At 50.4% G+C, this 22,550-nt stretch overlaps 1 protein-coding gene across 1 annotated transcript in view; it reads left to right on the forward strand.

Moving 5' to 3' along the window:
* Nucleotides 1-3,054: 3,054 nt before the first annotated feature.
* Nucleotides 3,055-22,550, forward strand: part of LOC140727505 (diamine oxidase [copper-containing]-like) — a 31,667-nt gene continuing 12,171 nt past the window's right edge. The window contains exons 1-2 of the mRNA XM_073044895.1: nt 3,055-3,169; nt 18,361-19,963. Of these exons, the coding sequence (XP_072900996.1) occupies nt 18,415-19,963 (1,549 nt within the window). The 5' untranslated portion in view covers nt 3,055-3,169; nt 18,361-18,414. The remainder of the gene's footprint in view (nt 3,170-18,360; nt 19,964-22,550) is intronic.

Below are 22,550 nucleotides of genomic sequence, written 5' to 3' on the forward strand. Positions count from 1 at the left end.
AGCCTCCCACCCTCCTCCGACTCTAGAACCTTTAATCATCCACAGCTGCATTTAATTGCCTACATCTGCTGTCTTGAGGCTGCTTAAAGGGACAGTGCACCAGGGCTCATGTCTCAGTACCACCCCTCCCAAAGTGTGACCCTCCCTCAGTACCACCCCTCCCAAAGTGTGACCCTCCCTCAGTACTGTCCCTCCCACAGTGTGACCCTCCCTCAGTACCACCCCTCCCACAGTGTGACCCTCCCTCAGTACCGTCCCTCCCACAGTGTGACCCTCCCTCAGTACCACCCCTCCCACAGTGTGACCCTCCCTCAGTACTGTCCCTCCCACAGTGTGACCCTCCCTCAGTACCAACCCTCCCACAGTGTGACCCTCCCTCAGTACTGTCCCTCCCACAGTGTGACCCTCCCTCAGTACCACCCCTCCCACAGTGTGACCCTCCCTCAGTACTGTCCCTCCCACAGTGTGACCCTCCCTCAGTACCACCCCTCCCACAATGTGACCCTCCCTCAGTACCGTCCCTCCCACAATGTGACCCTCCCTCAGTACTGTCCCTCCCACAGTGTGACCCTCCCTCAGTACCACCCCTCCCACAATGTGACCCTCCCTCAGTACTGTCCCTCCCACAGTGTGACCCTCCCTCAGTACCACCCCTCCCACAATGTGACCCTCCCTCAGTACCACCCCTCCCACAATGTGACCCTCCCTCAGTACTGTCCCTCCCACAGTGTGACCCTCCCTCAGTACCACCCCTCCCACAATGTGACCCTCCCTCAGTACTGTCCCTCCCACAGTGTGACCCTCCCTCAGTACCACCCCTCCCTCAGTACTGTCCCTCCCAAAGTGTGACCCTCCCTCAATACCACCCATCCCTCAGTACTGACCCTCCCTCGATACCACCCCTCCCACAGTGACCCTCCCTCAGTAATGTCCCTCCCACAGTGTGACCCTCCCTTAATACCACCCCTCCCACAGTGTGACCCTCCCTCAGTACTGTCCCTCCCACAGTGTGACCCTCCCTCAGTACCACCCCTCCCACAGTGTGACCCTCCCTCAGTACTGTCCCACCCACAGTGTGACCCTCCCTCAATACCACCCCTCCCTCAGTACTGACCCTCCCTTGATACCACCCCTGCCACAGTGTGACCCTCCCTCAGTAATGTCCCTCCCACAGTGTGACCCTCCCTCAATACCACCCCTCCCTCAGTACTGTCCCTCCCAAAGTGTGACCCTCCCTCAATACCACCCCTCCCTCAGTACTGACCCTCCCTCGATACCACCCCTCCCACAGTGTGACCCTCCCTCAGTAATGTCCCTCCCACAGTGTGACCCTCCCTTAATACCGCCCCTCCCACAGTGTGACCCTCCCTCAGTACTGTCCCACCCACAGTGTGACCCTCCCTCAATACCACCCCTCCCTCAGTACTGACCCTCCCTCGATACCACCCCTCCCACAGTGTGACCCTCCCTCAGTAATGTCCCTCCCACAGTGTGACCCTCCCTTAATACCACCCTCCCACAGTGTGACCCTCCCTCAATACCGACCCTCCCTCAGTACTGTCCCTCCCACAGTGTGACCCTCCCTCAATACCACCCCTCCCACAGTGTGACCCTCCCTCAGTACTGTCCCTCCCACAGTGACCCTCCCTCAATACCACCCCCCCACAGTGTGACCCTCCCTCAGTACTGTCCCTCCCACAGTGTGACCCTCCCTCAAAACCACCCCTCCCACAGTGTGACCCTCCCTCAGTACTGTCCCTCCCACAGTGTGACCCTCCCTCAATACCACCCCTCCCACAGTGTGATTCTCCCTCAGTACTGTCTTCCCATAGTATGAAGCTCCCTCAATACCACCCCTCCCACATTGTGACCCTCCCTCAATACTGACCCTCCCTCAGTACTGTCCCTCCCACAGTGTGACCCTCCCTCAATACCACCCCTCCCACAGTGTGACCCTCCCTCAGTACTGTCCCTCCCACAGTGTGACCCTCCCTCAATACCACCCCTCCCACAGTGCAATTCTCCCTCAGTACTGCCCTCCCTCAATACCACCCCCTCCCACAGTGCGATTCTCCCTCTGTACTGCCCCTCCCATAGTGTGATTCTCCTTCATTAGTGTCGCTCCCAGTGTGACCCTCCCTCAACACCAGCCCTCCCACAGTGTGAAGCTCCCTCAGTACTGCCTCTCCTGTAGTGTGATTCTCCTTCAGTGCTGCCCCTCCCACAGGAACAGTCACAGTAGCTGAGTTTAGCCACACAGGGACTTAGCCCTGGTTGACCTGGGCAATGTTCTTGACCCCCGTTCCCCCCACCCCAATGAGACCAGCTCAAAACTCCCGGTGTTAATGTGATAATGGGAAGTTTCCCAAATCAGTCCACATGGGAGCAAGAGTGGAGTGTTCACTGAGCTGGGAGTAAATAGTCACCAAGGGACAGCAGTGGATGTGTAGAGAGATAGTTCATGGAGTCATTCAGTGGTAGTGTCAGTGGAATTTCATTTACCCCTGTATTCACTCCCAGGGAGGTAAAATGTCACCCTAATTTCTGGACAGTCTCAGGTAGAGGGGCAGCGAGAGGGAGAGGTGGTTGGAGTGTTGGGGAGAGCCAGTAAGGAAGAGGAAGAGGTGGAGGTGTATGAGGAGGGAGAATTGAGGGGTGGAGATGGAGAGAGTGTAGAGAGAGAGGAAAGTTGGAGGGTGGGGGGAATTTGTGGATGTTTGGATCTGACCCTGTACCCATGTTCAATGTCCGTTCGAAGTGAGGGGGAGTACTGTGGAGCGGGGCAGGGTAACAGTGAGACCTGCACGGGTTTGGTAGAGAGCAGGAGACCTGTGGGGGAAGGGGGAGGTATGGTGACCGATGGGTTTGGGTGGAAGATCTGTGAGGGTACGGGGAGACCTGTGGAGGGTGGGTTAGGGGTGGAGACTGTATGGGTTGGGAGTGTGCAGGAGAACTGTTGGCGGTTTACTCATCTGGCCCATGCCCAGTTACAACATCCCCCTCAGGGACAGGTCTCCACTCCCGTGGTTGTTCACCCCCAACACTCGACAACAAGGCAAAGGAAAACAATTTTCCTGGACAAGCCGTCCCGTGCACTTTGGACCAGCTCTGTACCAGGCAGGACAGGCACAGCGAGTGGCTACGTGAAGACTGAGCACAGCAACTTACGGTCAGTCCTCAGCAAGCAACCTGTACGTACTCTGGGGTGATGGGGACAGGCCTCACAGTGTACCCGGGGTGAAGATGGGTACATGGTCAAAATAGCGTCCCCACAACAATGTGCTATGTGATGGGGAAGGGGAGAAAGGGAGCACAGAACTCTCCCTGGGACAGTCCATCTGAGAGACTGTGCGTGAGCCAGTGTATGTATGTCCATGAGAGACACCTTCCCCCCCCGCCCCCACAGTGTGTGGGCAGTTGCCCGTGCAGCGAGTCTCCCCTCTCCACGACACCGATGTTGTCCAAGGGAAGGGCAAGGGCCGATACAGCTTGACACCAGTGTCGTCGCAGGAGTTGCCAGAACGAGTTTGAAGGCAACGTCGGACTGCCTTAGGAACTCCAGCTCCAGATTTGTCCTCAGGGTTTACTCCCGAAGCCTTTCCCATGAGTGGGTATGGCCGCAAGGCAGCGGAGGTTTGAAATCAGAGTTTTCCCTCTCTTAACACACACAAAATGCTGGTGGAACACAGCAGGCCAGGCAGCAACTATAGAAAGCAGCACTGTAGACGTTTCAGGCCGAGACCTTGACGAAGGGTCTCAACCTGAAACGTCGACAGTTCTTCTTCCTATAGATGATGCCTGGCCTGCTGTGTTCCACCAGCATTTTGTGTGTGTTCCTTAAATTTCCAGCATCTGCAGACTCCTCATGTTTGCTTTTCCATCTCTTAGATGGACTGCCTTCCCAGGCTGACGAGCTCCATCTACCCGACATCATTTGTGCAGAATTATAAATATGAAGGGTCACCTCAGTAGGGCAATATTATAGAACTCCAATAGTCAGCAGGAACTTGTGGAGCAGATGTGTCGAGAAATTGCACGTGCTGTGAGAACAGAAGGATTTCCATACAATAGGGGCACCTCCTAAGAAAGGAGCATTACTGGATCACTCTTAGCAGAGGAGGCAGGTCAGGTACCTGAAGAGACAGCTGGAGAGTACTTTGTGTCTATGAGTTTGAATATAGTTACAGAGAAAGATAAATCAGGTCCACAGGTTGAAGCCCTAAACTGGACCAGAGCCAACTTTGAGGGCATTACGCAGGATCTAGCTGGGGTCAAAGGACTGACTCTGGAACTGAGGCAAAGGAACAGTGTGATGGATATTCAATTTCCAAGGCTGGTGGGGGGCCTTTTTGAAAGGGTCAGCTTTCTAACAAAGCAGCTGACACATCAAGATCAAAGAGTTGTTTCTGAGTAAGTTAAACTTCCAACCTATATTCTTTGTTCAGCTTCTTGTCATAATTGGGAGCCAGTTTTCAGTTGTTAATGTAAATGGCAAGCAATAATCAGTCTGAAGTTAAAGGGCCAGCTTTGCAAACAAACAGCACTGTCGATGGAGCACAGACTGCTGGGCCACAGCACCAGGCTGATGCTCAAGAGGTGCAGTGTAAAATAATGGAGCTGTATTAAACCAGACAACACTGGCTACATTATTTAAACATAGGACATAGAATAGAACAGCACAGGAACAGGCCCTCCAGCCCACAGTGTTGCACCAAACCAGCTAAAAAGTAAATCAAAATCCCCCATAAACGAATCTCTCCTACCTGCACAATGTCCATATCCCTCTATCTTCCCCACATTCATGTGCATATTGAAAAGTCTCTAATGTTTTTGCCTCTACCACCATTCCAAACAGTACATTCTAGATACCCACCACTCTCTGAGTAAAAAACTTAGCCCTCACATCCCCTTTCAACCTAACCCTTTGCATCTTCAATACATGCCCTCTGGTATTAGACATTTCCATCCTGGGAATTACTCCCTGTCTACTCTATCAATGCCTCTCATAACCATATAAACCAGGCAACAACCTGGTAAGTCTCTTTTTCAGCCTCTCCAAAGCTTCAACATTCTTCCTGTAGGCAATACTCCAGTTGTCGCCGAACCAGAGTTTTACAAAGTTGCAACATAACCTCTTGACTTTTGAACTCAGTGTCTCAACTAACAAAATTGAGCATTCCATAAGCCTTCTTAACCAGCCTATCAACCTGTGAAGCCACTTTCAAGCAGCTATGAACTTGGACCCCAAGATCTCTCTGCTCAGCAACACTATTAAGGTTCTTGCCCTTAGAAAACCTGGAACATAAATCACCCATTCCTGCCCCTCTCTCAACCAAGTTTCTGTAATGGTCATAACATCATGGTTCCTTGTACTGATCCGTGTTCTAAGTGCATCTCCTTTACCCATAATACTCCTACAAGCTCTCCGACACATCACACCTTTTATTTCGATTTTGCCTTTCAATACTTGCCCTGACATCTACCTTCCTGTCCGATCATTCGCTTACTGACCTGGTGCTCCAGTTCCCAGCCCCCTGCAAAACTAGTTTAAACCCTCCTGAGAAGCTTTAGCAAACTTCCCACCCAGGATATTGGTTCCCCTCCAGTTCAGGTGCAACCATATCTCTTGTAGAGGTCACGCCTTTCCCCAGAAAAAGGCTTTAATGATCCAAGAAATTCAAACCCACCCCTGCACAATCTCCTCAGCCACTCATTCATCCGTGTTAGCATCCCATTCCTACCTGCATTAGCCCATGCACAGGGATTCATGTGGAGATTACAACCTTGGAGGTCCTTCTCTGCAGCCTCTAAACACTCACCGCGTAGGACCTCTTGCCCTTTTCTGCCTATGTCATTGGTGCCAATATGCACCACAACCTCTGGTTGTTCACTTTTCCCCTTAAGAATATCCTGCAGCAGCTCCAATACATCCTGGGCCCCAGTACCCAGGAGGCAACTCACCATCCTGGTGTCTCTTTTGTGGCCAAAGAATCTCCTGTCTGTCCCCAATCACTGCCTGACTTTACCCTTCCCGGCTGAGCCTCAGAGCCAGCCACAGTGACACTAGCCAGGCTGCTGCTGCTGTGCCCTGACGGATAATCCCCCACACCCCAGAGGCATATTGTTACTGAGGGAAATGCACTGACTTCTTAATCCCCTTACCACTCCCGATGGCCACCCATCTACTGCCAAAGTCTGTACTCTGGGTGTGACCACTGCTTCAGAACTCTCATCTATAATGTGTAGAGCCTCCCGGATGATCCCAAGTACATCCAACTCCTTGTCCTGGTCAGTCAGAAGCTGAATTTGGGTGCACCTCCTGCAGATGTAGTCATCATGGAAAGCATCAGGAATTCCGCATCCTACAGGGGAGCATTCCATCCTGACTACCCTGTACTAAAAAAAAGGCTTACCTCTTCTTCTCTGTGCCTGCACCTGTTCTTGCCAAAGCCTGTTAAGCTAAAGCATTTCCACTCTATCATTGGTGCACTATGACAATGGTGAGCAGTTTAAGCCTCTGATGCTGACAACTACCATGTCTATGCAGCTGAAAAAAGAGCAGGTTTACCCAAATCTGTTCTGCTCCCTTTATATTCCCACTCTGGCCTTCAGTAGGCCTCTGATGCTGACACTTACCACTCCAGCGCAGCCAAGGAAAGATCAAGGAAGTTTGCAGACCAGGCTGATACTACCACTTAGCATATTGAATAGTTAATCTGTCCACAGCTGGAACATTTGTGTACTCAGAGAATTAGTATTCACAGCATGAATTTTGGTTGACTGGGATCTCTGTCCCCAGAAGCTGTTAGGCCATTTGAGTGAAAAGGTATCTCAAAAAATGTCACTCGTGTGTAAAGTTACCCAAGTGACAGAAAAACTGTATAAGTGTAAGAGAACAGGCAGGCTTGTTAAGAATGGTCAAGGGACAACAAGATGAATGACAGAAAGATGGGGTGACCAGAATCCATTCCTCACCCTTTGATTTTTGCAAAGGACTTGTTTATCTGTAACTTGTTGGTATAGAACATAGAATAGTACAGCACAGTATAGGCCCTTCGGCCCACAATGTTGTGCCGACCCTCAAACCCTGCCTCCCATATAACCCCCACCTTAAATTCCTCCATATACCTGTCTAGTAGGCTCTTAAACTTCACTAGTGTATCTGCCTCCATCACTGACTCAGGCAGTGCATTCCACGCACCAACCACTCTCTGAGTGAAAAACCTTCCTCTAATATCCCCCTTGAACTTCCCTCCCCTTACCTTAAAGCCATGTCCTCTTGTACTGAGCAGTGGTGCCCTGGGGAAGAGGTGCTGGCTGTCCACTCTGTCTATTCCTCTTAATATCTTGTACACCTCTATCATGTCTCCTCTCATCCTCCTTCTCTCCAAAGAGTAAAGCCTTAGCTCCCTTAATCTCTGATCATAATCCATACTCTCTAAACCAGGCAGCATCCTGGTAAATCTCTGTACCCATTCCAATGCTTCCACATCCTTCCTATACTGAGGCGACCAGAACTGGACACAATACTCCAAGTGTGGCCTAACTAGAGATTTATAGAGCTGCATCGTTACATCGCGTCTCTTAAACTCTATCCCTCGACTTATGAAAGCTAACACCCCATAAGCTTTCTTAACTACCCTATCTACCTGTGAGGCAACTTTCAGGGATCTGTGGACATGTACCCCCAGATCCCTCGGCTCCTCCACACTACCAAGTATCCTGCCATTTACTTTGTACTCTGTCTTGGAGTTTGTCCTTCCAAAGTGTACCACCTTACACTTCTCCGGGTTGAATTCCATCTGCCACTTCTCAGCCCACTTCTGCATCTTATCAATGTCTCTCTGCAATCTTCAACAATCCTCCACACTATCTACAACACCACCAACCTTCGTTACACCTGCAAACTTGCCAACCCACCCTCCTACCCCCACATCCAGGTCGTTAATAAAAATCACAAAAAGTAGAGGTCCCAGAACCGATCCTTGTGGGACACCACTAGTCACAACCCTCCAATCTGAATGTACTCCCTCCACCATGACCCTCTGCCTTCTGCAGGCAAGCCAATTCTGAATCCATCTGGCCAAACTTTCCTGGATCCCATGCCTTCTGACCTTCTGAATAAGCCTACCGTGTGGAACCTTGTCAAATGACTTACTAAAATCCATGCAGATCACATCCACTGCACTACCCTCATCTATGCCTTTTTAGCTTATAGCAATTGTACCTGTGTTTTGGAAATCATTTGTAATTTGGAAATCCTCTATGAGTTTTAAATATGTTCTGGCAGTCCAAACAGTGGCAGGAGCAGGCTACAGCAATGAGTTTTCTCGCAGGTCAGCGATGCTTGTTTAAAAGGAGATCTTAGCGGGTGCTCAAGCTCATTCTAACAGCCCAGTCAGTGGCAGGAGCAGGCCATAGCAACGAGGATTTTCTCAGGTCGATGATGCTTGTTTAAAAGTACTGAAGAGACCAGCGGGGCGGCATTATTGTGAGTAGGCCAGTGGTAAGAGTAGGAGTGTCAGGCTTGAAAGAGGCATTGGCTTTGGGTAAGTTTCTGTTAAGGTTCCTTTTCTTTTCTCTTACTGTAGCTAGTTTAGTAAATGGCCACTCTGTGTTCTTCATGCTGATTTTGGAGTCCTGGGAGAACCAGCATCTCCCAAGGAACTACAAGTGCATGAAGTGCTTCCAGCTGCTGCTTCTTGAAGACCATACTAGGTATCTGGAGCAGCAGCTGGAAAAGCTATGGCTTGCAAGGGAGAGTGAAGAGATAAGTGATCAGTTACAGGGAAATAGTCACCCCAAAGTTGCAGGAGCCAAGCTTCCTTTATTCCTTCTGCCAAATGCATGACCATACATTTCCCAACACAGCCCATCTGTCACTTCTATGCCAGTTTTCCCAATCTGTCCAAGTATGTCTGCAGACTCCCTGCTTCCACAACACTATCTGCCCCTCCACCTATCATCTTGTCGTCTGCAAACTTGGCCAAAAAGCCATCAATTCCATCATCCAAATCATTATAATGTGACAGGAAGCAGTCCCAATACCGACCCCTACAGAACATCATGTAAGTTTACATGTAATTAGTAGTGTTCCACAGGGTTTGGCATTGAGACCGCTTCTTTTTATGCTGTATTGTAGCGGTGTGCTACACGCAGCACTAAAATAACGACACGAAGTCGGTAAACTGCAGTTGAAGAAGATTTTATTCGAACTTCACAGCCTTGCTTTAAAGCCTCCCTGATCCCGCCCTCCCCGGGCGCGGATGCTGTAAGGGGCACGTACTCACAATCCCCCGCAGGCTTTTCCCTTTGTTGGTGAAGCAGACCTGGCCTTTGTGCCGGCGCGCTGGCTATTTGTGAGCCGGTTCGAGTGCGCTAGGAAGTGGGTCGCCACATCACCCCCCCAATGTCCACAGTCTGGGCCGGACCCAGTTTGGGAGGTCGGCCTCTGCGCCGCGGTGCCGGAAACTCGACCGGTTGCGCCAAGTCCACATGGGCCGGTTTGAGTCGGTCCTCTGTGAAAACCTCCTCTCTCCCCCCAATGTCCAGCACGAACGTGGACCCGTTGTTCCTGAGCACCGTGAACGGCCCCTCGTAGGGCCGTTGCCACGGTGGCCGATGCCCGCCCCGTCGTACAAACACAAACTTACAGTTCTGCAGGTCTTTGGGTACGCAGGTCAGGTTCTGCCCATGCTGCGAAGTGGGTATGGGGGCCAGGTCACCGAGCCTCAGTTGGGCGTAGAGTTGACGGAGGTGGGACAGATGCTCCTGACGACTGCTGCTGGCTATGAGGATGTCGTCCAAATAGATGAATGCGAAGTCCAGGTCGCGTCCCACCGCGTCCATTAACCGCTGGAACGTCTGTGCGGCATTCTTCAGGCCGAACGGCACGCGGAGGAACTCGAAAAGGCCGAACGGGGTGATGAGTGCCGTTTTGGGGACGTCGTCCGGATGCATCGGGATTTGATGGTATCCCCGGACGAGGTCTATCTTGGAGAAGATCTGTGCGCCGTGCAGGTTTGCTGCAAAGTCCTGAATGTGTGGCACAGGGTAGCGGTCCGGTGTTGTAGCCTCGTTCAGCCTGCGGTAGTCGCCACATGGTCTCCAGCCCCCTGATGCTTTGGGCACCATGTGCAGGGGGGAGGCCCATGGGCTGTCGGACCGCCAGATGATCCCCAATTCCTCCATCCTCTTGAACTCCTCCTTCACCAGTCAGAGCTTGTCCGGGGGAAGCCGCCAAGCACGGGCGTGGAGGGGTGGTCCCTGGGCTGGGATGTGGTGCTGTACCACATGTCGGGGCATGGCTGCCATGAACTGCGGTGCCAGAACCGATGGGAAATCCGCCAGGACTCTGGTGAAGTCGTTGTCGGACAGCGTGATGGAGCTGAGGTGAGGGGCTGGCAACTGGGCTTCTCCCAGGGACAACGTCTGAAAGGTCTCGGCGTGGACCAGCCTCTGCCTCGGCAAGTTGACCAGCAGGCTGTGAGCCCGCAAAAAATCTGCGCCCAGAAGCGGTTGGGCTACGGCGGCCAGTGTGAAGTCCCACGTGAACGTGAACTACAGCCGAACTGTAGTTGCACCGTACGGGTGCCGTAGGTCCTTACCGTGCTGCCATTCACGGCCCCCGGGGGGGACCTGGTGCCCTGTTGCGGGAGTCGTAACTCGTCGGAGGTAAGACGCTGATCTCGGCACCGGTTTCGACCGAAAAAACGGCGTCCCGACCTCTTGTCCCACACATACAGGAGGCTATCCCGATGGCCAGCAGCCATAGCCATCAGCGGCGGCTGGCCCTGGTGTTTCCCGGGAATTTGCAGGGCGAGCTACAGCGGCGGGCTTCTGCGCCCCACCGCCGGTGGTAGAAACACCATTGTTCGTTGGGCTCCCCACCCCTGCCTCTGGGGTTAGCGGGCTCTGTGGCCGGGCCTGGTCTGGTTTGCTGCTGGGAGCGTGGCCTGGTGATCTGTGCGACAGATGCCCCACTCTCCTTCTTGGCTTTCCACAGCAAGTCCGCCCGGGCCGCCACCTTCCGGGGGTCGCTGAAATCCGCGTCGGACAGCAGAAGGCGTATGTCCTCGGGCAGCTGCTCCAGGAATGCCTGCTCAAACATGAGGCAGGGTTTGTGTCCGCCGGCCAGAGACAACATCTCATTCATTAAAGCTGATGGAGGTCTGTCTCCCAAGCCATCCAGGTGCAGTAAACGGGCAGCCCGCTCGCGCCGTGAGAGTCCGAAAGTCCTTATGAGCAGGGCTTTGAATTCCGTGTACTTGCCATTCGCCGGGGGAGACTGTACGAACTCCGCAACCTGGGCCGCTGTGTCCTGGTCAAGGGAGCTCACCACGTAGTAGTAATGGGTGTCCTCTGAGGTTATCTGCCGAATGTGGAATTGGGCTTCTGCCTGCTGGAACCAGAGGTGAGGTCGCAGCGTCCAGAAGCTTGGCAGTTTCAACAAAACCGCATGAACAGATGCGGCGTCGGTCATCTCCGGTCCAAAAATTGTTTGGTCCGTCGGGGTCACCAATTGTAGCGGTGTGCTACACGCAGCGCTAAAATAACGACACAAAGTCGGTAAACTGCAGTTAAAGAAGATTTTATTCGAACTTCACAGCCTTGCTTTAAAGCCTCCCTGATCCCGCCCTCCCCGGGTGCGGATGCTGTAAGGGGCACGTACTCACAATCCCCTGCAGGCTTTTCCCTTTGTTGGTGAAGCAGACCTGGCCTTTGTGCCGGCGCGCTGGCTATTTGTGAGCCGGTTCGAGTGCGCTAGGAAGTGGGTCGCCACAATATGTTAATAATTTAGGCGATGGAATGGATGGCTTTGTTGCCAAGTTTGCAGATGATACAAAAATTGGTGGAGGTGCAAGTAGTGTTGAGGAAACAGGTAGGCTGCAGAAGGATGTAGACAGATTAGGAGAATGGGCAAGAGAGTGGCTAATGGAATACAATGTTGGAAAATGCATGGTCATGCACTTTGGTAATAGAAATAAATGTGCAGACTATTTTCTAAATGGGGAGAAAATCCAAAAATCTGAGATGCAAAGGGAATTGGGAGTCCTTGTGCAGAACACCATAAACATTAACTTGCAGGTAGAGTCAGTGGTGAGGAAGGTAAATGTAATGTTAGTATTCATTTCAAGAGGTCTAGAATATGAGAGCAGGGATATGATGCTGAGGCTTAATAAGGCACTGGTCAGGCATCACCTTGAGTTTTATTTACAGTTTAGGACTCCTCGTATAAGAAAAGATGTTCTGGCATTGGAAAGGGTCCAGAGGAGATTCACAAGGATGGTTCTGCGAATGAAAGGGTTATCATACGAGGAATGTTAATTGGCTCTGGGTCTGTATTCACTGGAATTTAGAAGGATGAGAGGGGATCTCATTGAAATCTCTCAGATGTTGAAAGGCCTAGACAGAGTAGATGTGGAAAGGATGTTTCCCATGGTGGGGGAGTCTAGGACAAGAGGGCACAGCCTCAGGATAGAGAGGCATCCATTTAAATCAGAGATGCGGAGAAATTTCTTTAGCCAGAGGGTGGTGAATTTGTGGAATTTATTACCACAGGCAGCTGTGGAGGCCAGGTTGTTGAGTATATTTAAGGCAGAGCTTGACAAGTTATTGATTAGACATGGTATTAACGATTATAGGGAGAAGGCTGGAGAGTGATCTTGTAGTTAGGAATCCTCTTGGAAAGAGTGATCACAGTATGATTGAATTTCCCATACAAATGGAAAGTGCAATAGTTCAATCGAAAACCAGTGTATTATGCCTAAACAATGGAGACTAGAAAGGGATGAGGGAGGATTTGGCTAGTGTAGACTGGGAACACAGGCTATCTGGTGGGACAGTTGAGGAACAGTGGAAGACTTTCAAAGAGATTTTTCACGGTGCTCAACAAAAGTATATTCCAGTTAAAAGCAAGGACAGTAAGGGTAGGGAGAGCCAGCCTTGGATAACTAAAGAAATAAAAGGCATCAAACTAAAAGCTTGTGCATACAAAGTCGCCAAGAGGAGTGGGAAAGTGGAAGATTGGGGAAAGATTAAAAAGCAACAAAGTACCACTAAGCGAGCAATGAAGAAAGGGAGGCTAGATTATGAAAATAAACTAGTACAAAATATAAAAATGGATAGTAAAATTTTTATAATTATATAAAGTGGAAAAGGGTGGCTAAAGTGAATGTAGGTCCCTTGGAGGACCAGAAGGAGGAATTGATATTGGGTAATGAGGAAATGGCAGAGGCTTTGAATGACTATTTTGTGTCGGTCTTCAGGGTGAAGGACACATCTAACGTGCCAAAGAGAGATATTACGGATGCAATGGGAGGTGATCACTAAAGAGATAGTGCTGAGCAATCTTGTGGGCCTGAAGATTAGATAGGTCCCCTGGTCCTGATGGAATGTATCCCAAGATACTGAAAGAAATGGCAGAAGTTATAGTAGAGGCTTTGGTGATGATTTACCAAAATTCTCTGGTCTCTGGGTAGGTCTCAGTGGATTGAAAGACTGCAAATGTCACATCACTGTTCAAAAAAGGATGTAGGCAAAAGGCTTGTTAAACCAGTATAACATCTGTAGTTGGGAAAATGTCTGAAGCTGTCATTAAAGAAGAAATAGCGAGGCATCTGCAAAGAAATGGATGCATCAGGCAGATGCAGCATGGATTCAGCAAAGGCAGGTCCTGTTTGACAAACTTACTGGAGTTCTTTGAGGATATAACGAGTGCAGTGAATAGAGGGGAACAGATGGACGTTATTTACTTGGATTTCCAGATGGTATTTGATAGGGTGCTGCATAGAAGACTTATTCATAAGATAAGGATGCATAGAGTTATGGGTGATGTATTAGCATGGATAGAGGATTGGATAACTAACTAGAAAGCAGAGAGTTGGGATATATGGATGTTACTCTAGTTGGCGATCAGTGGTGAGAGGTGTCCACAACTGTTCACGATATACATTAACGATCTGGAAGGGGGGGCCAAGTATAGCGTATCTAAGTTTGCTGATGATACTAAATTGAGTGGAAAAGCAAATTGTGTAGAAGATACAGAGCGTCTGCAGAGGGATATGATCGGTTAAGTGAGTGACGAGAGTCTGGCAGATGGAGTACAAAGTTGGTAAATGCAAGGTCATCCATTTTGAGAGGAAAAATTAAAGCGCACGTTATTATTAACTGGTAAAATGAATTGCAGCATGCTCCTGTGCAGAGGAACGTAGGAGTGCTTGTGCATAGGCCACAAAAGGTTGGTTTGCAGATGCAGCAAGCTAGCGAGATGGCAAATGGAATGTGGGACTTCATTGCTGGAGGGATTAAATTTAAGAGCAGAGAGCTTATACTGCAACTGTACAGGGTACTGGTGAGGCCGCACCCTGGAGTACTGTGTGCAGTTCTGGTCTCCTTACTTGAAGAAGGATATACTGGTTTTGGAGGTGGTGCAGAAGAGTTCACCAGGTTGATTCCTGAGGTGAGGGGGTTAGACTATGAGGAGAGATTGTGTCGCCCAGGACTCTACTCTCTGGAATTCAGAAGAATGAGAGAAGATCTTATAGAAACATATAAAATTATGAAAGAGATAGATAAGATAGAGGCAGGAAAATTGTTTACACTGGTAGATGAGACTAGAACTAGGAGACATAGCCTCAGGATTTGGGGGATTAGATTTAGGATGGAGATGAGAAGGAACTGCTTTCCCAAAGAGTGGTGAACCTGTGGAATTCTCTGCCCAATTAAGCAGTGGAGGCTTCCTCACTAACTATATTTAAGACAAGGTTGTAAAGATCTTTGTATAGTAGGGGAATTAAGGGTTACAGGGAAGAGGAAGGTGAGCCCATGGCCAGATCAGCCATGATCTTATTGAATGACAGAGCAGGCTCGACAGGGCAGGTGGCCTACTCTTGCTCCTATTTCTTACGTTCCTATGAATGGGGCTGAGGAGGGAAAAACAGATCTGCCATGATTGAATGGCAGAGCAGACTCAATGGGCCAAAAGGTCTAATTCTGCTCCTATGTCTTTTGGTTCTATGGTAATTATCAATCAACCAGAATGGGACCCTTTATTCCTATTCTTTCCTTCCTGCCAGTCAGCCAATCTTCTATCCATGTTAATATCTTTCCTGTAATACCATGTGCTCTTAGTTTATTAAGCAGTTTCATGTGTGGCACCTTGTCAAAGGACTCTTTGAAATTCCAAGTAAGTAATATCCACTGACTTTACTTTGTCTATCCTGCCTGATATTTCCTCAAAGAATTCCAACAGATTTCTCAGGCAAGATTTCCCCTAAAGGAAACTACGCTGACATTGACCTATTTTATCATATGTCTCCAAGTACCTGAAACCTGATCCTTAATAATGGACTCCAATATCTTCCCAATCTCTGAAGGCTAATTGAATATTACTTTCCTTTCTTCTGCCCCACCCCGTCTTCTTAAAGAGTGGAGTGGCATTTGCAATTTTCCAGGCCTCAGGAACCATCCCAGAATCTAGTGATTCTTGAAAGATCATTACTAATGCCTCCACAATCTCTTCAGCAACCTTCTTCTGAACCCTGGGGTGTATTCCATCAGGACAGGTGATTTATCTACCTTCAGACCTTTCAGTTTCCTTAACACCTTCTCCTTAATAACAGCAACTACACTACCTTCTTCTCTCCCCACCCTACTGTGGTGAACTACATATACCTGTCTGGACTGCTTCTGTGGCTCCTCCCACAGAGCCCTGTATAAAGGCGATTGAGGCCTGATGCCTGGCCTCATTCTCCAGGATGTAGTGTTGTTCATTCTTCCAGTCAATAAAAGCCGATATCTCGCTTCTTACGTCGCAGAGTGAGTTATTGATGGTGCATCAACCTACCCCTCACCCGACACGTTCAAATTGCTGGCAAACTGCGAGTGTCTTCTACAGTGAAGACTGTCACACAATAATTATTAAATTTGTCTGCCATTTCATTGTTCCCCATTTCTACCTCTTCAGTGTCATTTTCCGGCAGTCCAATATCCTGTCAATGGAGAAAGGCCAATTTAACCTTCCATGTATTGACTAGGATTAACATACTGTAAAAGGACTAAATGGGATAGAGTTTGGCAAATGTGTTCAGAAAAGGTTCCTAACTCAGTACATAGAAGTCCCAATGAAAGAGCGCGCAATTCTTGATCTGCTATGAGGGAATGAGACAGGACAGGTGACTGAATTTTGTTTAGGGGAACACTTTACATCCAGTTATCACAATGCCATTAGTTTCAAAGTAAATATGCAAAAAAATAGGGATAGTCTACTGGTTGAGATTCTAAATTAGAGAAAGGCCAATTTTTATAATCTTAAAAGAATCTGGCATGTGTGGATGGGACAGGCTGTTTTCTGGCAAAGGTGTATTTGGTAAGTAAGAGGCCTTCAAAAGTGAAATTCTGAGAGCAGAAAGCTTGTATGTACCTGTCAGTATGATAGCAGGTTTAGGGAACCTTGGTTCTCAAGAGATATTGAGGCCCTGGGTAAGAAAAACATGGAGGTCCATAGGAGGTATTGGCAGGTAGGAACAAATGAGGTAGTTATGGAGTATAAGAAACGCATGAGAGCACTAAAAGAAGAAATCAGGAGGGCTAAAAGAAGGCATGAGTTTGACCTTGCACACAAAGTGAAGGGGAATCCTAAGAGATTCTACAGATATGTAAAGAGCAAAAGGATTGCAAGAGACAAAACTGGTCCTCTGGAAAATCAGAATGGCAAATAATCCATGGATTTATAGGAGAGAACTTGGACATTTTTTTTTTGCCTTGAGGTAAATTAGGGTGGATAAATCCACTGGGCCTGACAAGTAGTTTCCTCGGACCCTGTGAGAGGCAAGTGCAGAAATAGCAGAGATGTTCAAATCATCCTTGGATAGCAGAGGATTGGAGGATAGCTAATGTTGTTCTACTATTCAGGAAAGGCTCTAAAAATATACCAGGAAATTATAGGCCTGTGAGCCTGATATCTGTTGTGGGCAAATTATAAGAAGGTATTCTAAGGTATCGATCAATGAGGATTTGGATAGACATGGACTGATTAGGGATAGTCAGCAATGCTTTGTGCATGGTAGCTAACCAATCTTATCAAGATTTTCAAGGAAGTTACCAGGAAAGTTGATGAAGGCAGTGCAGTGGATACTATCTACACAGACCTTGACAAGGCATTTGACAAGATCCCACATGGGAGATTCAGTCACTCGGCATTCAAGATAAGATCATAAATTGCATTAGACATTGGATTTGTGGGAGAAGCCAAAGGGTGGTGGTAGACAGTTGCCTCTCTGACTGGGGGCTGTGACAAGGGGAGTATTGCAGGGATCAGTGCTGGGTCCATTGCTGTTTACCATCTATATCAATGATCTACAGGATAATGTGGTTAATCGGATCAGCAAATTTGCAGATGACACCAAGATTTGGGGTGTAGTGGACAGCAAGGAAGACGATCAGAGCTTGCAGCAGGATTTGGGCCAGCTGGAAAAATGAACTAAAAAATGGCAGATGTCATTTAATGCAGACAAATGCGAGGTGTTGCACTTCAGTAGGACCAATCAGGGTAGGTTTTGAAGTTATACAAGACGTTTTTAAGGTCTGTTTTGGAGCACTGAGTGCAGTATTGGTCACTTACCTACAGGAAAGATGTAAATAAGATTGAAAAAGAACAGAGAAAGTTCACAAGCATGTTGCCAGGGCTGGAGTTAACTGAAATAATAGAATCGGTTTGGACTTCATTCCTTGGAATGTAAAAGACTGAGAGGAGATTTGAAAGAGGTATACAAAATATTGAGTATAGATTGACCAAATACAAGCAGGCTTTTTCCACTGAATTTGGGTGGGACTTAACTAGAGATCATGGGTTAAGGGTAAAACATTAAAAGTGTAAGGGGAACATGAGAGAAAACTTCTTCATTCAAAGAGTCATGAAAGCGTGGTACAAGCTACCAGCTCAACTGGTGCATGTGAGATCCATTTCAACATTAAAGAGAAGTTTGGATAGGCACATGGCTGGTAGGTTAGAAAAATCTGGGTTTGATCCCAAACTCTGGCACTGCCTTTGTGCAAGTTTGCACAATCTCCCAGTGGCTGCATGGACTTCTCTTGGGTGCTCTGGTTTCCTTCCACCGGATGCTGTGCAGGTCAGTGGGTAACCGCTGTAAATCACACTCTGTGTGGGTGAAGAATGAAATCTGGATGGAGGTGATGGGAATGGGATGGGATTGGCGGGAGTGGGTGGGTAAGGTAATTGTTGGTATGGACTCGTGGATAAAGAGAAATACTGGAATGGACAATTCTCTCCTGTGCAGCCCTTACCCCCTCCCCCCATACAATAAAATGCCATACTAACTTGTTGCCTTCCCCCTGCAGCCTCTGGTGTGAAAAGACATGTAATAAGACATCTTTGGTACCAGCTGAGGGGCGATGCTGGGCGCAGTGAGGTTGCTGTGGTTCTTCCTTGGCCTGGCACTGTGGGGTGAAGCCAGCTCGCCTCCACACTCCCTCCAGTACTATCGCCGTGCCTCTGTGTTTGCTGACCTCAGTGTCACCGAGATACAGGCAGTGAGGAACTATCTGGTAGCTCAGAAGCATCTCAACCTCTCCTCTGCCAGAACACTGACACTCAGGAAAAACTACATCTTCCTCATCGAGCTGCAGCCCCCCAAAAAGCAGGATGTGCTCCAGTTCCTGCAGGGATACATCTATCCCCCAAAACGTGAGGCCAGGGTGGTGGTTTTCTTTGGTGCCGAGCTAGTCCCCAGAGTCACTGAGTATGTGGTGGGACCACTGCCTCTACCCCGGCATCACCACCCTGCCAGGCCAAAAGGGAGAAGCTCCATCAAGTTCACATCCCGACCCGTCACAACAGTCGAGTACCAGTTCCTGTACAGGAAGCTGGCCCAGGTTACCAAGGTGGCCACCCCACTGCTGAAGGAGATCAGCGGCGCCTGGTTCCACAACTGCACTGACCACTGCCTGACCTTTACCGACGTGGCCCCCAGAGGGGAGAAGTCAGGGGACAGAAAGTCCTGGTTCATTATCCAGCAAGATGTGGACACTTTCTTCATCCACCCGATTGGCTTGGAGATCCTGCTCAACCACAAGAGCACTGACCCCAGGCTCTGGACCGTGGAGAAGGTCTGGTACAATGGCCAGTACTTTGACAGCATGGAACAGTTGGTGGAGAAGTACAACAGAGGGCTGGTGGCTACGGTCAAACTGCCCGAACTCCACAAGGAGAACCTCTTCTCCTCTTACCGTCCTCGCGGACACTTCCAAACCCAAACCAGTACCCGTGGGCCCCAGGCCTGGCAGCCACACGGCCAGAGGTACTGGGTGAAGGGGAACTCGGTCCTTTACGGAGGCTGGAGCTTTGCCTTCCGAGTCCGTTCATCCACAGGCATCCAGCTCTTTGACATCCAATTCAATGGTGAGCCCATCGCCTATGAGGTCAGCCTGCAGGAAGCTGTTGCCTTCTACTCCGGCCACAGCCCCGCCACCATGCAGACCAAGTACATGGACGTGGCCTGGGGAATGGGGGTGAGAGGGTACGAGCTGGCAAAGGGCATTGACTGCCCGGAGTTCGCCACCTACATAGACACCTACCACTTCTTCGACAGTGACCAACCTGTACGCTACAGGAACGCCCTGTGTATATTCGAGTTTCCCACTGGGATCCCCCTGCGCAGGCATTTCAACAATAACTACAATGGAGGCTACAACTTCTACGCTGGTGTGGAGGGTCAAGTATTGCTGCTGAGAACCACGTCCACTGTCTTCAACTACGACTATATCTGGGACTTCATCTTCTACCAAAACGGGGTGCTGGAGGTCAAGGTCCACGTCACGGGCTACATCCACTCCTCCTTCTTCACTCCTGAGGGGCTCAACTATGGCATCAGGGTCCAACAGAATTTGCTGGGCAACCTGCACACCCATCTGGTACACTACAGGGTGGACCTGGATGTGGCAGGTGGGTGGGACATCAGCACATCCCTCATCACTCACCCCCATATACTTTGTCCTCCACATGCCCCTCCCACACGCCTTAACCACAAACACTTCCCTGCCCCATATATGCCCTTCCCCACCGCATTCAACTCAGCCTAGTCCTCCCTGTCTGAGATGTTTCTATCTACAGCACTCCCAAACAATCCCCACACCAATAATGCCTCAACTGCCCCTAAGCCCCCAACACTACACATTCTCCCATACAGTTCACTTCCTGAGTTTACCCCTCCTCCAGCCCAGAGCCCACCGGTCCGTGAGCCCTGAGCACTGTGGTCTCCACTCATTCGCACTGGGTCCAGGAACTACACCATCAGGACGAACCCAGCAGTTTACTGATCCAGGAGTGGATGCAACAGTTTCCCTCAGTCCCGCCACTCCCACAGTGTGACTCTCCCCCAGTCCCGCCACTCCCACAGTGTGACTCTCCCCTAGTCCCATACTCCCACAGTGTGACTCTCCCTCAATCCCGCCACACCCACAGTGTGACTCTCCCCCAGTCCCATACTCCCACAGTGTGACTCTCCCCTAGTCCCATACTCCCACAGTGTGACTCTCCCCTAGTCCCATACTCCCACAGTGTGACTCTCCGCTAGTCCCATACTCCCACAGTGTGACTCTCCCCTAGTCCCATACTCCCACAGTGTGACTCTCCCCCAGTCCCGCCACTCCCACAGTGTGACTCTCCCCTAGTCCCATACTCCCACAGTGTGACTCTCCCCTAGTCCCGCCACTCCCACAGTGTGACTCTCCCCTAGTCCCATACTCCCACAGTGTGACTCTCCCCCAGTCCCGCCACTCCCACAGTCTGACTCTCCCCTAGTCCCATACTCCCAGTGTGACTCTCCCCTAGTCCCATACTCCCACAGTGTGACTCTCCCCTAGTCCCATACTCCCACAGTGTGACTCTCCCCCAGTCCCATACTCCCACAGTGTGACTCTCCCCTAGTCCCATACTCCCACAGTGTGACTCTCCGCTAGTCCCATACTCCCACAGTGTGACTCTCCCCCAGTCCCACCACTCCCACAGTGTGACTCTCCCTCAGTCCCGCCACTCCCACAGTGTGACTCTCCCCCAGTCCCATACTCCCAGTGTGACTCTCCCCTAGTCCCATACTCCCACAGTGTGACTCTTCCCTAGTCCCATACTCCCACAGTGTGACTCTCCCCCAGTCCCGCCACTCCCACAGTGTGACTCTCCCCTAGTCCCATACTCCCACAGTGTGACTCTTCCCTAGTCCCATACTCCCACAGTGTGACTCTCCCCCAGTCCCGCCACTCCCACAGTGTGACTCTCCCCCAGTCCCGCCACTCCCACAGTGTGACTCTCCCCTAGTCCCATACTCCCACAGTGTGACTCTCCCCCAGTCCCATACTCCCACAATGTGACTCTCCCCCAGTCCCATACTCCCAGTGTGTGACTCTCCCCCAGTCCCATACTCCCACAGTGTGACTCTCCCCCAGTCCCATACTCCCACAGTGTGACTCTCCCCAGTCCCATACTCCCACAGTGTGACTCTCCCCAGTCCCATACTCCCAGTGTGACTCTCCGCTAGTCCCATACTCCCACAGTGTGACTCTCCCCTAGTCCCATACTCCCAGTGTGACTCTCCGCTAGTCCCATACTCCCAGTGTGACTCTCCCCCAGTCCCATACTCCCACAGTGTCTCTACCCCAGTCCCATACTCCCACAGTGTCTCTCCCCTAGTCCCATACTCCCACAGTGTGACTCTCCCCCAGTCCCATACTCCCACAGTGTGACTCTCCCCTAGACCCATACTCCCACAGTGTGACTCTCCCCCAGTCCTATACTCCCACAGTGTGACTCTCCCCCAGTCCCATACTCCCACAGTGTGATGCTGCCTCAGTCCCGCCACTCCCACAGTGTGACTCTCCCCAGTCCCATACTCCCACAGTGTGACTCTCCCCCAGTCCCATACTCCCACAGTGTGACTCTCCCCCAGTCCTATACTCCCACAGTGTGACTCTCCCCCAGTCCCATACTCCCACAGTGTGACTCTCCCCCAGTCCCATACTCCCACAGTGTGACTCTCCCCTAGTCCCATACTCCCACAGTGTGACTCTCCCCCAGTCCCATACTCCCACAGTGTGACTCTCCCCCAGTCCTATACTCCCACAGTGTGACTCTCCCCAGTCCCATACTCCCACAGTGTGACTCTCCCCTAGTCCCATACTCCCACAGTGTGACTCTCCCCAGTCCTATACTCCCACAGTGTGACTCTCCCCCAGTCCCATACTCCCACAGTGTGACTCTCCCCCAGTCCTATACTCCCACAGTGTGACTCTCCCCAGTCCTATACTCCCACAGTGTGACTCTCCCCCAGTCCCATACTCCCACAGTGTGACTCTCCCCAGTCCTATACTCCCACAGTGTGACTCTCCCCCAGTCCCATACTCCCACAGTGTGACTCTCCCCCAGTCCTATACTCCCACAGTGTGACTCTCCCCAGTCCTATACTCCCACAGTGTGACTCTCCCCCAGTCCCATACTCCCACAGTGTGACTCTCCCCCAGTCCTATACTCCCACAGT

The sequence above is a fragment of the Hemitrygon akajei genome, chromosome 1 (genome assembly GCF_048418815.1).
Source record: "Hemitrygon akajei chromosome 1, sHemAka1.3, whole genome shotgun sequence".
Classification (NCBI taxonomy): domain Eukaryota; kingdom Metazoa; phylum Chordata; class Chondrichthyes; order Myliobatiformes; family Dasyatidae; genus Hemitrygon; species Hemitrygon akajei.